Source organism: Talpa europaea (genome assembly GCF_964194135.1).
Source record: "Talpa europaea genome assembly, chromosome: 10".
Taxonomy (NCBI): domain Eukaryota; kingdom Metazoa; phylum Chordata; class Mammalia; order Eulipotyphla; family Talpidae; genus Talpa; species Talpa europaea.
This window is the reverse complement of record NC_140077.1, coordinates 96,175,603-96,190,858: the sequence shown is the minus strand read 5'-3', so window position 1 is coordinate 96,190,858 and position 15,256 is coordinate 96,175,603. Positions and strand designations below refer to the sequence as shown.

The window sequence follows — 15,256 nt, the reverse complement described above, 5'->3', positions numbered from 1 at the left end:
CAATAAGGACTTAGGGAAAAGCAAAAACCTTCTTCCAGCCACCGTACCATTTGATTCTTACATCATACAAACTGATAAGGAAGGCAGGGACAAGAAAATTGTTTACATCTTACAAATGATAAAACTGAGTTGTGAAAAATTAAATGATTTGCTAAGGGTCATGGAAACTAGGAACCAAGAGAGTTAGGAAGAAAACATGGGGCTCCAGACCCCAAGGTTAGAGGATAATGTCTTTAGTTTTGTACTGCCAAGTGTAGCAGCATATCTGTCATGTTTAAAAATGAATTCATTTACAACTGGGAGAAAACTGATACTTTTAAAACTCTGAGTCCAATTCTCCTCTATCATTTAGAAAAGAATAAAAATGCTATAAATAAGAAACAGAGTTATGGGTCTATCTATTCCAGGAATGTTTATTCCTGGCTATACAAGGCCCTAAATGGTCCTTAAAAGAGATTATCGCAGTGGGTCCTGATGTCTCTGATAACTAAAACATCAGCACACAGAACACAGTAGTGAAAAAATTAGACAAACTTCTATTCAAAAGGGGACTGTGAGCAAAAAATTAACTCAGAAATAGAACTGAACTAAAAATTAAAGCTAAAAAATTTTGAGAGATTTTTTATTAGTTTACTAAATTTGGACATTTTCCAATGGGATCCCCGAAGTGAAAATCCAATCCCATTTTTCTGGTGCAACCATGCAGGCCTAGCTTATGAGCTATGGTATCCTGAAGCTTAGAACCTACTACTGGGAGGCAGGAATCCTTGGTTCTGTTTCTGACAATATTCCTCTGAGACACCAGTCAGGCCTATTAGCTACATGCACATTGGATGCCAAGCAGCACAGGGAAGGGAGCAACTTTGGCTCTGAAGTCTGTGCTACCCTCAAGCCTTCTGGTTCCCTGCAAGTCAACTCTTTCATCCTCAGGCCTGAGATCATAGACATAGTTCTTGAGTTTTAACTTTTTTTCATTGTATATTTTAAGTGTGTCCACGTATTAACTTTTTCTTTCGAATCAACGAGAATTCAGTTTTTTTTTTTCATAGCACTTTTTTTTTTTTTAAAAAAGATTTATTTATTTATACAAGAACTGGGGTGCAGGTCAGAGGCGCGGGAGGGTGAGAGAATTCACCAGAGACAGAGCAGGGAGCAGAACAGGCAGACGGACCAAAATACATTGCTGAGGGGAGCAGCGGGTGAGAAAGGAGAGGTCTGCGACACCATGAGGGCATCTCCCTGGCTGGCCAGGAATCGAACCGGCACTGCAGAGGCTGCAGACAGCCTCACAGCGCTGCGCTCAACCCACTGCGCCACTGGGGAGGCCTGAGAATTCAGTTTTGAAGGCAAGGGTTAGGTTTAGATGTCAGTTTTCTGCTTCTGAAGCTCACTCTATATCCAACTCTTGGTAAGATAAGCTAAGTATACTGCAAACAGTAGTGGCATAATAGAGGCAACTCACAGAAAATCTGAGACCTCATTTTATCTACACTTCCCAACATTTGCCTTTCAAGTGACTTATTCAGCAGGAAGCATAAGAAAGTGAAAAGTACTGAAAGACAGAAGGCCTAGCTGAACACAGCAGTTCTATACCAATGATTAGTTTCCTCCTGGGCGTAATAATGCTCGGTTACCAAGTAATACAAAGGGATGAGCTCACCACTATTCTGGAAAACAAGATTTAGCCTGTGTTTTCCTTAAATACTAGAGCTCAACTATTTGAATTTAGTACTGCCCCTATTCTACCTGCTTCCTGAAGGAAATCTGAAAAACAAAGCCACTAAACAATTTTCATATTAATTTTAGTTTACAATAAAAAAATTATAAATAGCTGGTGTTCATGGGCACTAACTACGTGCCATGCACAAAGGTAGGCATTTTCCAAGTATAGATTCCATCAACACAGTAACCCCAAAGGTACTGTCTAAAAAGATGAGGAAATTGAGGCTCACTGAGGTTAAAGCATAGGAGAACAGAATTATTTTTCAACAGGCCCTCCCTGATGGCGCAAGGGGTTAAGACGCAACTTATGAAGTTATCTGCAGCCACTACAGCACAAGTTTGATCCCTGGCCAGGGAGCTACCCACATGGTGCAGCAGACCTCTCCTGACTTGCCTGCTGCTCCCCTCAGCAGTGCATTTCAGTAGATCTGCCTGTTCTGCTCCCCAATCTGTCTCTGGTGAATCCTCTCACCCTCCACACCTCTGGCCTGTACCCCAGTTCTTGTATGTATAAATAAATAAATATTTTTAAAAATACCCATCTTTTTTTTAAAAAAAAAAAAGAATTATTTTTCAACAGAAGATGACTTATAGATGTTACAAAGGACTAGTGTTACCTCTTCTTTTTTCTCTTCCTGAGAATACTGAAAGTGATGATATCAATCTCAGGAGACTGCACACCTCTGCCTCCTAAAACCCTTGCCTTAGCTTGAGTAACTTGGTCCTCAAATATGAAACACTATTCTCTTCTGAGATCAAAGAAAGATCTCCCCAATATTTCTAAATACGGGCTCTCTCTAAATTCAAGACATTTCTGGGGTGAGTGAGGACCACATAGTATACATATTATAAGTTCTTTAAATCTTATCACACAGAGAAAGAATCAGCACTTTCCTTTTTGTAATCACTGGACAGTCACACAGCATTGATGAGGACTGGGAAAAGCAGCTCGGACTCATGAAGTTCAGTTGGTTATTATTATTTTTTTTTTTTGCTGAATATAAGAAATTTTAAAGCCAGCAGAACCCAAGGAGAACAACCTACCATTATGTCTTGCCTCGTTTTGAACGTGTTGATATAGTGGCTGTAGTGGCTGTCGTCCATCTGCCGCAGGACAGCGATCATGCATGCCACGAAACTCCCCTGGAATATAGAGCACACAGATGCAAGACTCCTCTGACCACCAACTGAGCAAGCAAGACCCGAGTGCATGAACTTCAGCATTCACCATCCAATTACTTCAGCAAGGACCCTATTAAAAGGTCCCCAGGGCAAGCGTGCCCTGCAGCCCTCATTGAAATGACCTCCTTTCCAGGTTGAGCTAAGGAGTATGCACGACTCACTCATCCCATCCAGGGCCATGGAGTGTGGAGTCTGTAGGTCAAGGGACACTGACTCTGCCACCTCAGCCAGTGCACAGGAAACACCGGGGCAGTGTGAGGGGTGCTGGGTTATCAGAGGTCTGCTATGGCAACTACAGTTGGAAGGATACTTTGTTAGCTGCCTGGGATCGGGGATGGTTGACAACAATGCATGTGCTCTGCAGCCAGACTGACTGCTGGTTCCACACACAACTTCCGCCATCTGGTAGTTTGGAAACCTGGGACAGGTTTCTTAACCTCTGCTTGCACGTTTTCTCATTTGCAAAACCGAGCTAGCAGAACTATCTCATAGGGCGGGAGGGAGGTTTCAATGAAATTTCAACCTAAAGTGCTTAAAACAGTTTTTGATGCACACATGCACACCCAGACACAAAAACAGAGAGCAGAGACACACACACACACCAGCTAATTACTACTGTTGCTATCATGACAGCTGAAGTATTACCACTTCTAGTATCATTCTACTGAGGGCAGATGCAGACAGAGCGGGCATACATTGAACATTAGAACTAAATTACTAGGGCTAATAGAGGAAATGCTGAATGTAGCCCCCAAACCCCTCATTTTCTGGTCACAAAGGCAGACAATTTCCTTAACTAAAATATTTAAATTTCTTTAAACAAATACTTTAGAGTCCACGGGGGCACAGACTTAGCAGCCAACCTAGGGGCTGCTTATGTCTCAGCAGGTCTCTGCTTTAATGTGTAACAGGTCTTGCCCATTCTTTCTTTTTAAACTTTTACTATGTCTGAGCAGACTCCCCAGGAATGGGCCTCGTGCTCTGTATTTACAAAAGCCTGTAACTCTCCTCCCTTTGCCTCCTGACACACTGTTGGATCATTTTCCCTCAACAGAAAATCAGTGTTAGAATCAAGAGCAACTTCAGGATGGACCAGATTCGGGTGGCCTGTCACCTCCTGGACACTCCCTGGCCCCCATCTCCATATTTCCCAAGGGAACTGTGCTGCACAGAACAAAGCACTGAGGGCCCAGGGGTTGTTGGTCTCAAGACTCTGGTACCAAAAGTCTCCCCCGAGACTAGCAGGATACAGAGAAGCAGCTGAGGCAGTGGGTCTTCCTGCAGAGTTACTCACAATGTGGGGAGACTCCCGGCTCATTCCAATCACGGTCCGGTTGATCCTTCTCAGAAGCCGTTCCATCACCTGCTGGACGTGGTTCGCTGTGGGGCCCTGAGGGAGACACAGCCATGTCACCACTTCTAAGCAGCGTTAGTGTCACCTTTTTTTCAGGAATCTTGGAAACATGCGTTCCCCTCACACCTCATTCTGGCTCTTCTTGACAAAGCAGTTTCTTTTTCACAAGGAGCAAATGGTTTCACAGAATATATCATGTAAGGAATCAGTTGAAAATAATTAGCTATAACATTTAAAAGATGAGCATGGGGAGGCAAGGGAAGAAGGCTCCCCTAATCACCAGATCACCCCACTCTGTGAGCTCATGGCAACCACTGACTCAACAGACACTTTTGCGGGGGGACTCCCAGGAGCATGAGGTACTCAGTTCTGACACTAAGCAGGTCAGGTTTCCAGGACAATTAGGCCGATGTGTACAAAGAAAAAGGCAAAAATACAAAGCTCTTGGCACCTTCTGTGTGGGAAGGAAAAAAAGCAAGAAATTTAAGTGAAGGAGATTGTTATAGATGGAATGTTTATGTTCAAAATCTAAGTGTGGATGTTATGATGGATGCTTTTGGATTTGGGGCCTTTGGCAGTCCAGCAGGTCATGAAGGCAGTACTCTGGTCAGATGGATTAGTGTCCTTCTAGAAGAGACAGCAGAGGGCTGGCCCTCTCTCTCCACACACAAAGGAAAGGTCACCAGCAGCAAGGCCTTCCCTAGATCTGCAGAGCAGGCTCAAGCAAGAGAAACCTCCGGAATCACCTCTAGAGCAGGTGCAGCCTGCTCCAGGGCCCAGATTCCAAGCCAGTGGGGTCAAGTCTGAGAGCACGGCCAGGGAGTCATTCTTTTCATAAGCAAAGGGACTAGCGTGTGTGCCGTGGTCTGTGTCAGTGACAAATTGACTCACCACGTCCTTCCTGTCCAGCACTTCCAGGATGTTGCTCAGGAGCTGCGAGCTGGCCTCGTGGTCAGGCTTGCTGGAGCGGTCATCGAGCTGGCCGCTGAGCTGGTCTATCAGCAGTGGCAGCAGAGTATCCCTGCATTCTGAGAGAGAACACACGGACAGTCACCGGGAGCAGCAGACCCTGCTGGTGGGCCCGGCTCCCCACGACAGCTCTTTCTGGGTCAGTGAGTGCCTAGAGCGCTAGGATCAGTCCTGGGGTGCACAGTCCCTCCAGGGTAAGAGGAGGGCTCAGGCTATGGCACTTCCGCCCTTTAACTGGATTGTAGGAACTATAAAAATTATCCAATCATAGGTACATGTGCAAAATATTAAGCATATTTAACAGTTTCTTAAGCTTTTAAAAAATTGCCAACTATATATTTAAAAGGTATATATATGAAATGAGATACAGTAAGCAAGTGATTTGTTAAAAACCTTTTTTGAAAATTTCCCACGTAGTAGTTTATGTTTACTATAAAATTCCTATAAATACTGAACTTCATTAGTTCATTTCAATGTGTTTTATAGAGAGATACTCTGTGTTCATGGAGGCACACGGACTTCATGAAGTAAAGTAGGGTCCTATCTTCCTACTATGTTTTCCTTCTGAAATCTTCACTATTATGAAACATTATTTTGATGACAGATAGTCTGGACACTCATAGAAATGACTGTCAACAATGTGATCACTTCCTCTGATGAGAACTATTTGCGCATGCTCAAATGCCTCACCTTTACTGTTTCATTTGTCCCTTCAACATCCTCAGAGGCAGATTATCATGGTATATTGAGATGTTTAGGAATGATTCCTTTTTTTTTTTTTAAGATTTATTTTCTTTATACAAGAACCGGGGTACAGGCCAGATGCGTGGTAGGGTGAGAGGATTCACCAGAGACAGAGTGGGGAACAGAACAGGCAGACTGACTGAAATACTCTGCTGAGGGGAAAAGCGGGCGCGACAGGAGAGGCCTGCCATGCCATGTGGGACCCTCGCTGGCCCGCTGGGATCAACTGGCACTGCAGAGGCTGCGGACAGCTTCACAGTGCTGTGCTCAACTGCCTGTGCCACCAGCGGAGACCCTAGGAATGATGATTTCTACTGAAGAACATTCACTATCATTTCACACTACCTCCAACCTTGTGTTGTAACAGTTGAAAGTGTTGAGCACAAATTCATGAGGTCAGAAAACATCAGAACCAAAGAGGCCACTGATTGAATCTAGCTCAAGTCTTTGCTTCAATAGAAATGGAAGCTGAGAATTAGAAGTCACTTATTTGTCCAGTTTTATATAACTAACTAGGGGCACAGCCAAGACGGTCTGCCACCACCCATCCACTCAACCTGACCTATTTCAGAGGAGCCCTCAGACCCTCCACAAAATATAAATGTGAGGACATCCCTGACCTGTGGCAGCCCCAGAAGTTCCCTGGTTGCCCACTCCAGCAATCTCAGGATTGTTGGGGAAAGACTGGGTATTGAACTTCTTACCTGTATCATTTTTGGGGCAAGGACATGGTGATTTAGACTTAACGGCTACATGCTTCACTCTAGTTACCAAATGAAAGGTATCAATGCTAGCAAGCTTCTTCCCCTCCATGCCTGCCTGCTCTCCCAGCAGCAGGATGCTGGTGACCTGCCACTGCTCCCTCCCCAAATCCTCTGATTTATAGTGTTTGCCAATCTCCTTGATGTAAAAATATTTCCATCGTGATTGATTTCCAGCTACAGATGTGACATGACTAAGCATGGAGTGAGGGAGTCTCTGGGTCAGCACAGAGGCATCTAGCTCTCTACTGCCCCCGGTACAAGTACCAGTCAGTATAGGGGAAGATGTCTGTGTAAAAGGACCATCTTTCCTGTTTGTCTGTTACTTTCTCAAGTTTCTATTTTGAAGACAAAGACCTCCAGTCAGTGAAACACTGCTGATTGTCCCAATAAAGGGTTAAACACCATGTGATTTTGCTTTTTTAGAAACGACTGGAAATAATGATTTCAACTTCTCTTTAAAACCAGTTTCCCAGGAGGCCCTTAAGTACCAACAAGGAACTGGCAAGGACATTACTGACATTTTTTATTTTCAAAGCCAAGTGCTGGCTGAAGAAGTAGCAAGACTGGAATCTCAGTAAGCAGCAGTTTCAGTGGAGACTTACCTGCCTGCCGAAAAAGGTTGCTCTCTACTATCTTGGTCATGCAGTTGAGTTTCTGGCGAACTAATTGGTTGTCAGGAATGCTCTGAATGAACTTGCAGAACAGCTCACTGCAAGAGAAAGCCCAGCAGTGTTTTCATACTGTGAAGTTGAAGGCATCATTACACAATTCCCACTACTCTGAGGTGTGGACATGGAGGGGTTTACCTGGAATTTTCTCCCAAATGACCTGAGAGCCCAACTCTAGGAAGTAAAGCAGAGACTGCATTCCAGGCTCACTAGAGGGCTCAGCCTTATTGCTTTGCAGACCAGCCTCAACACTCAACATAAGGCACGCCTATGTTTATTGTAGCACTATTTGTCAAGATATGGAAACAACCTAAATGCCCAGAAACACATGACTGGAACAAGATGTGCTATATATACACCATGGGATACTAGTCAGCGGTCAAAAGGACAAACTCATGCCATTTGCAGCAGCACGGATAGAGCTGGAAGGGACTGTGCTAAGTGAAATAAGTCAGAGAGAAAAAGATAAATATCAGATGGTTTCACTTACATGTGGAATATAGAGAAACCAAAGCGTCAGGAAAAAGACGAAACTTGCAAGCTGACCATAGATGTGAGGCACACAGTAGGGGAAGGAGAGGGAGAAGAAGCAAAACAGGGGAGGGGAGAGCACAAGGGACTGTGGTGATGGAGCAGGGTGCTGTGGTGGGGGGGAAACTACAGGGACTACTCCTGAGGGAGACATCAAATACTGTCCAAAAAATTAACGATGACGTAAGAAAATAAATATAATAAACAGATAAATAGACAGATAGATAAATAAGTAAATGAACTGCCAAGGCACATCCAGGCTCATGCCTGCTCTGCAGACCAGCCTCCACACTCACCCTACACAGAACTTCTCTCACTAACCACCCCGATGTCCATGAATGCCTGACTCTGCATTCCTGGGGTACTGAGGAATAGGGCTCGAAGTGTATCATTATGTACTTTCTTCTGTAGTTAATTTTATGTCTGTGTGTCTTGCTCCCCTGGAGAAAGTGCAAACCTCTCTCAGGGGCAGGCTTTGTATTTCCTTTTATATCTTTCACAGAACTGAGAAAAAAAGGCTTTCAGTGAAAGACCAAGAGCATGTGCAGCAAGCAGGGGCGCTGCTTCTCTGTAACGATTGAGAAAAAATGCTTTTGCTACTTACCTGAGCTCCATAGGATCAAACACAAGTTTGACGTCATTAATTATGCTAGGAAGGTACTTCAAAGCTGCCCCCTGTAAAAAAAAGACATGAAAGGTACATTCAGTTGCCAAGCAGGACAAATACAGAATTTCTGCTTGACCCCAGGAAGAGATGGCTGTGCTTGGATCACAGAGAACTGGACACAGATGCTCTCACAATGGGGAGGGAAGCTGAAGCTGCTCTATGAGCCCCTAACTCTTTCTCCTGCGGAGTCAGGAGGCACAGCCTCTTCTCTTAACTACCAATAGGCACCATCCAGAGAGAATTTATTTTTCTATTTAAGGAGGAGGTTAAAATCTCGATGTTTCACTCACAACCTCATCATAAAAAGCAAAGTGTAATAAAGTTCAAGGAAGCATCTTCAGAGATTATGTATTTTATATTAAAAAATTTGATAATGATGAAGATGGTGTCACTGGGTAGCTGGGAAGGATGGGACAACTTAGAATAAAAACCTGCTGTCTGTGCACCCGGTGTGTCAAAGCCTATAGTTGGTAAAGGCCCATGCAACATGAGAATGTGGAGACCTTCATTCAAAAAGCTGGAAAAAAGTGCTGCCAACTGTCCTGTCCTAAAATATGAAATGTTTCCTTACTTTAGGGTCTGTCAACTTCTCAGATGTCTTTTATTTTGCTGTGAAGAATGCTCCAATCAAATAAATATTAAAAATTAACAAACAAATAAAAACCTGCTGCCTGTAACATCACCACAATCAATGGCCAGGAAGCCACTGAAGGGTGTCCACGAGGGTAACCTGCCTTTGGCAAACTCACATTTGAAAATACAAATGCACATGAAAGTTAAATCTTGGGGTTTTCCCTTTACTTCTCAGGAGTCACCCTAAAATTCACAAGCTTTCCATGAATTATAGTTCATTTTATTTTCTTCCCGCCATGGCCAGTCTAGGCAATTCCAGCACTTCCTCTGCAACAGCATTAAAAACATTACACATGATGACGCAGCGCTGACCTTTATCTTGACAGCTTCCTCCAGAGGCCTGTCCATTAGCGTATTGAAAGCGAGGAATAACTGACGGATTGAATTGTTAAACTCATCTCCATTTTCGCTTTGCCCATAAAATCTAAACAAGAAAGAGAGAAAAGCAGTCAGATTTTCTGTCTTTAATGAAATTTTCAAATCAGGCTGCTGTCTGTATGTCAGAAGGGCCGTGCCTCATGGTCTCCAAGCTGTGTGAAGAGAAGGCAGGGGGTGCTGGACGGTGGTGTCAGGGAGAAGCCCCATTGGCCGAGAAATTTTTATCACCTGGACAAAAGCAGGGAAGTCACTGCACGTAAAACCCTACCGCAGAGTTCTCTGCTTGGTCCGTTAGGATGGACCAGTCAGGTAAGTTCCCCCTACAGCTGTCTGAGGCCCCAGTCTTGGTGTGGGCTCCACCATACTCGTGTGTGGGCATCTCTGACATGGAGGAGAGAATGGCAGGAAGCTGGTTTGCCTGGAGTATGAGGAGCCCCACCTTGCTGTCTTCCTCAGCACAACAGTAAAACGTGCAAGAAGCAGGGGACTCCCTCCAGTTAACTTCCCTGATGACCACACTTGCCACACTCCTGCCTCCAGCACCCTCCGCCCCTCTTCCCTCATCCTCCTTTTCTATCTTACTCTAATTCTGCCTCAAATAATCCAGCCCTTATCATTAGAGTTGAAGTATCTGATAATGGGAAGAGAAGCTCCTCTGTCCAGAAACCATTCCAAACCCAGCCCAGCCTACAAGTCAGCCAGTATCTGCCACTGAATTGTGCGGCTGGTGCTGACCTGCTGCCCAGCAGGGCCTTCCCAGGATACAAGGCACCTAGATGCACTGACTCAGGCTACTCTGGATGACAGCAGCCTGCCCGGAGGGTCCACCAATATGGCAGTAGCGTGAAGACAATGGGCTGGCTCCTCCAGACGTGAACAAAACTGATGCAAAACAAAGACAAAACCCTTCAGGGAAAAGTTATAACCAGCACACACAGTAGGAGCAGCAGTCTGAATGAAAGGGGTTGGAAAACTCTAAGTAAACTTTGTTTAAAGTAATAATGGGGCAGTACAAGCCATAAGAGGAAGAGGGGCTGCAGTGCAAACCCCCCTGCAGCTACTGACTTGGGCACATCCCAACATCATGGCTCCTAAGACCCAGCACTGCACTGGATAAGCGGGTGCTTGGGCAGACACCCAGGGTGGAGGTGACTTGCAGGTGCATTGTGGGAGAGCTACAGAGGTGAGGGCACAGAGCTAGAGAACTAGGGCTGCTGGCTTGAATCTGAGGCTCACAACACAGAACAGCTGTAGCCTAAGCCACGGCAGAGCACCTGAATTTGCTTATAGACGAGACTATTGCTGAAGTCCAGGCTGAACTATCCAGAACACTTGTTTCACCCCCAGCCCCAAAGAAAATCTTTTCAACAGGAACCTGAGATTCTTGATTCTAGGAGCTAATCCTTTCATGCCTATTCCCGGGTTCTCTTTTTAAAATACTACCCTTTAACGGTACCAATCCCCAATTACTCCAACAAGTGCAAAAACCAACATTTGAAAATTTATCCTTACTAAAACCCATATAAAACGAAAAGCGAGGAGACAGAAGAACACAGTACAAATGACAGAACAAAAAAACCCTACAAGGAGCTTTGACTGGATAGAGCTGCAGAGCCTGGCAATGCTGATGGAACTTGAAAGAACAACAGAGAATATAAAGCAATAATAGAATAAAGGCAATAAAAATACAAGACAGCTACATTCAGAACTAATGCAGTTAAGCAATACCATAGATGACTTAAAAAATACAATTGAGGGTCTTGGGCCTCCCCGGTGGCGCAGCGGTTGAGCGCTGGGTTGCGAAGCTGCCTGCGGCCTCTGCAGCACCGGTTCGATCCCCGGCTGCTCCCCAGCCACCGGAGGAGGGTCCCACATGGCGCGCAGACCTCTCCTGCCACCCGCTGCTCCCCTCAGCAGTGTACTTCGGTCCTTCTGCCTGCTCTGCTCCCCGCTCTGGCTCTGGTGAATTCTCTCACCCTCCCGCTTCTGACTGTACCCAGTGCTTGTATAAACAAAAACAAACAAATAAATAAATAAAATAAAGCATGCCTCTATAATAAATAAATAATAATAATAAAAAATACAATTAAGGGTCTTAATAGTGGGCAAATTGAAGTAATGGAGAGAATTAATGAATGCTGGAGAACAAAAAAAATAATAGAATAAGGTAGAGAAAAAAATTTTAAAAATGAAAACAGTATAAGAGCCCTCTGGGACAACTTTAAAGCGAAATAATATCCATAACATGGGGATCCCAAAAGTCAAGGAAGAAGAGAAAGGCATAGAAAACCTATTTAAAGAAATAACCACTGAAAATAACTCACTCTGGGAAATGAACCAGAACTTGTGATCCAAGAGGTCCAAAGAGTTCCAAACAAAATAATACCAGATAGACCTACACCAGGACACCTAATAATAAAGTTGTCGAGAACCAACAATCAGGACAGAATAACAAAAGAAAAAGTGTAATAACATATAAGGGAACACCAATCAGATTATCAGTAGATTTTTCAGCAGAAATGCATTTTTTTAAAGATTTCTTTTTATTTATTTATGCACAGAAGAACTGGGGTGTAGGTCAGAGGTGTGGGGAGTAAGAGGATTCACCAGAGACAGAGTGGGGAGCAGAACAGGCAGATCTACTGAGATACACTGCAGAGGGGAGCAGCAGGCGAGTCAGGAAAGGTCTGCTGTGCCATGTGGGTCAGCTCACTGGCCCGGGATCAAACTCACGCTGCAGTGGCTGGCGATAGCTTGATAGCGCCACCAGTGAGGCACCCCCAAAATGCATTTTTCAAGCATGAAGGGTCTGGAAAGAGATATTTCAAGCATGTCAGTGACCAGAGAGGCTTCCTATAACCAGCTCAGCTCAAGCAGGGATCCTGTGACTGTCACATCACACCTCCCCTGGTGGCCCTTATTCATCTGAACCGATGAGAGGGGTTTCTTCCTTTACTATCTGCCTTGATAACCTCTATGTAACCCACAAGCCCTATCGCAGCAGTAACCTGTCTCATGGGCTTCTAGATCCCCAGTGGCCTGAACAATACCTGGTACCCTGAGAGGATTTAAGATCAAGTTTCTTAAAGTCCTATGGAGGGCAGTTCAGAACTTAAATGTTCCCCTATTGTCACCCTAATTGAGGTCAACTCCAGTAAGGCACTCAGGAGGGGAATTCAGCTCTGTGAAGGCAACAGTGGGGTGGGGGACCCAGTGGCATTTCATTTGCATCCCCTGCAGAGCCAGAAAACTGCTGTGCCCATCAGATCTAAGTAATGGGAGAAGGCTGACCACAAGAACTGTTCCCAGTCCCTGCATGTCTTTAATGAGAAACATGGTGGGTGGTGGTGGTGGTGGTAGGGGGAGAAATAACAAATGATATTTTCTTGTATTTTTCTTCTTTTTGGTTATAGTGTCAAATTCCTGTCCTTAAGAATTTATATACCTATTAGCATTACTACACAGGATCAATTTTTTAAAGTTTATTTTTACATGAAGTACTATTTTTCTTACATCACTGTTAATTTTTGGACAGTATTTGATTTCTCTTCTCAGATGTAGTCCCTGTATTCTCTCCCACCACCATAATACCTGGGTCAATTTCTGTCCAGTGTCCATCAAAGGACAAAGATTTTTAAAAATCTTTCTCAAATGCACAGTCAGCCCTTTGTATTTGCATCTGCAATTTAAACCACCAAGCACTGAAAATATATACAGGTAGTTAGGTCTACAATGGCTGTGTTTGTACAGAACATAGAGAAAAATTTTCTAGCCACTAGTTCCTAACAATACAGTAACCATTTACACAATATTTACATTGTGTTAGGTATTATGAGAGATGACTTAAAGTAAATGGTAAGATGTTTACAGGTTATATACAAATACATTTTATAAAAGGAATTTGAGCACCCACATTTTTTTTTTATAAAATGGGTTCTTCTGCCCATTTGTTTTTTTTTTAATTACTATATTTATGTATACAAGCACTGGGTACAGTCAGAAACATGGGAGGGTGAGAGAATTCACCAGAGCCAGAGAGGGGAACAAAACAGGCAGAGTGATGAAATAGACTGCTGAGGGGAGCAGCGGGCAGCAGGAGAGGTCTGCGTGCCATGTGGGACCCTCGCCAGCAGCCAGGGATCAAACCGGCGCTGCAGAGGCTGCGGGCAGCTTCGCAGCCCAACGCTCAACTGCTGCACCACCAGGAGAGGACTGAGCATGCACATTTTTGGTGTTCACAGAAATCCTGGAGCCAATCCCCACCAAGGGGCCACCATATAAGTAAAGACAGTATGTGTATATGCATTTTTATAGTGACTGTAAATATTTCTTACAATTTAATTGACTGTTTATATATTTTTCTTTTGCAAATTATGTTTTTGCTTTGTATTATATAAGGATATTTATTATTCTTTTGTTGATATATTAGAGTCTTTAATCAGTAAAGCTACAATTTGATCTCATCATGCTTTTTTTGCAGGTTATTTACCTTTAATTTTGTTTATGGTTTCTAAAATATCCAAAGTTTTAAAAAATGCTCAAATCTAAAGAAAATTACCTTCTGCCTGAAAAAATATATTTGAACAGTTTGGAAACCCAGTTATTACTGAAGGGTCAGGATGGCATTAGAGTTGTAGACATTTTTAGCTACTTCTTCATTCTTGGTTTCTTCTGTTTTGTTTTGTTTTGTTTTTTTATGGAGTTGTTGGTTTTGGAATTCAAACTAGGAATTATTTTATCTTTATGGTTTAGTTTCAACAAACGTAGCTAAACATGGTTTCAACAAAGAAACACACAAGGCAGGAAACATTTCCCCCAAGCATCTGTACCCAGTGCTTGTGTAAATAAATATATTAATTTAAAAAAAAAGAGGTGTCATGTAGCATAATTAACGATTAACATAATGTGTATCCTGCCCCCGGGCTGCAGAAGCAGCAGATACACGCGTGATGAAGTCAGTAACCTGACTTTCCAAGCAGTGGTAACTTCCAGTGAGGAGTCTTGTCCGTAGTCTTCATTACTCAGAACCAAATGCAACACTCAGGTGTTAGTGACTGGGACTTGGTCAGTTTTCCATGTTTCCTGTGGGATGTTCTTAATACTAGGAAAACTCAGTTTCCCTCCAAAGTGCAAGTTAGCACGAGCTTAAGACAATGCCTAGTGCAAGACTAAAGTCCCACAGCACTTTTATCTGCTGAGAGGCCCAGAACCATGACTGTGCTAGTCAGGTGGATCCAGAGTCACAGCGAGTGCCTTTTTGACATTCACTGCAATTTACCTCTGGCTCTTTTTTTATGCACCCCAAACATCTGTCTCCATCCTCTCTATCACCAACGATGGGCCGTGATTCTACACTTACACGTTCAACATTGCAATGAATTCCCTTATCGTATCAACCCTGCCATAGGGACCTGCTCTCTAGAGCTGTGTCACCAAAGGCTTCCAGAAGCTACACATTTTAGCCACCTGGGTCCCCAGGTCTTGCTGCTATTACTGCTCTGGAAATTCCAATTGATCCAAAAGGATTTCACATGGATGGCCTCTAACAGTTTCATAGTTCTCCATCTTTAGCTCTGAAATTCTGAAATTTAGCAATTCTGTGCATAACCAAACTGCTCACAAAGTTCAACATGAGCATGGGGTT

At 43.7% G+C, this 15,256-nt stretch overlaps 1 protein-coding gene across 1 annotated transcript in view; it reads right to left on the bottom strand.

The window, feature by feature from the left end:
• Positions 1 to 15,256, bottom strand: part of DOCK5 (dedicator of cytokinesis 5) — a gene marked incomplete at its 3' end in the record, with an annotated part of 171,200 nt that overhangs the window by 36,264 nt on the left and 119,680 nt on the right. The window contains exons 23-28 of the mRNA XM_084246201.1: positions 9,547 to 9,658; positions 8,539 to 8,609; positions 7,338 to 7,444; positions 5,150 to 5,286; positions 4,199 to 4,294; positions 2,767 to 2,865 (exon numbers count right to left, since the gene is read on the bottom strand). Coding sequence (XP_084102327.1) covers positions 2,767 to 2,865; positions 4,199 to 4,294; positions 5,150 to 5,286; positions 7,338 to 7,444; positions 8,539 to 8,609; positions 9,547 to 9,658 — 622 coding nt within the window. The remainder of the gene's footprint in view (positions 1 to 2,766; positions 2,866 to 4,198; positions 4,295 to 5,149; positions 5,287 to 7,337; positions 7,445 to 8,538; positions 8,610 to 9,546; positions 9,659 to 15,256) is intronic.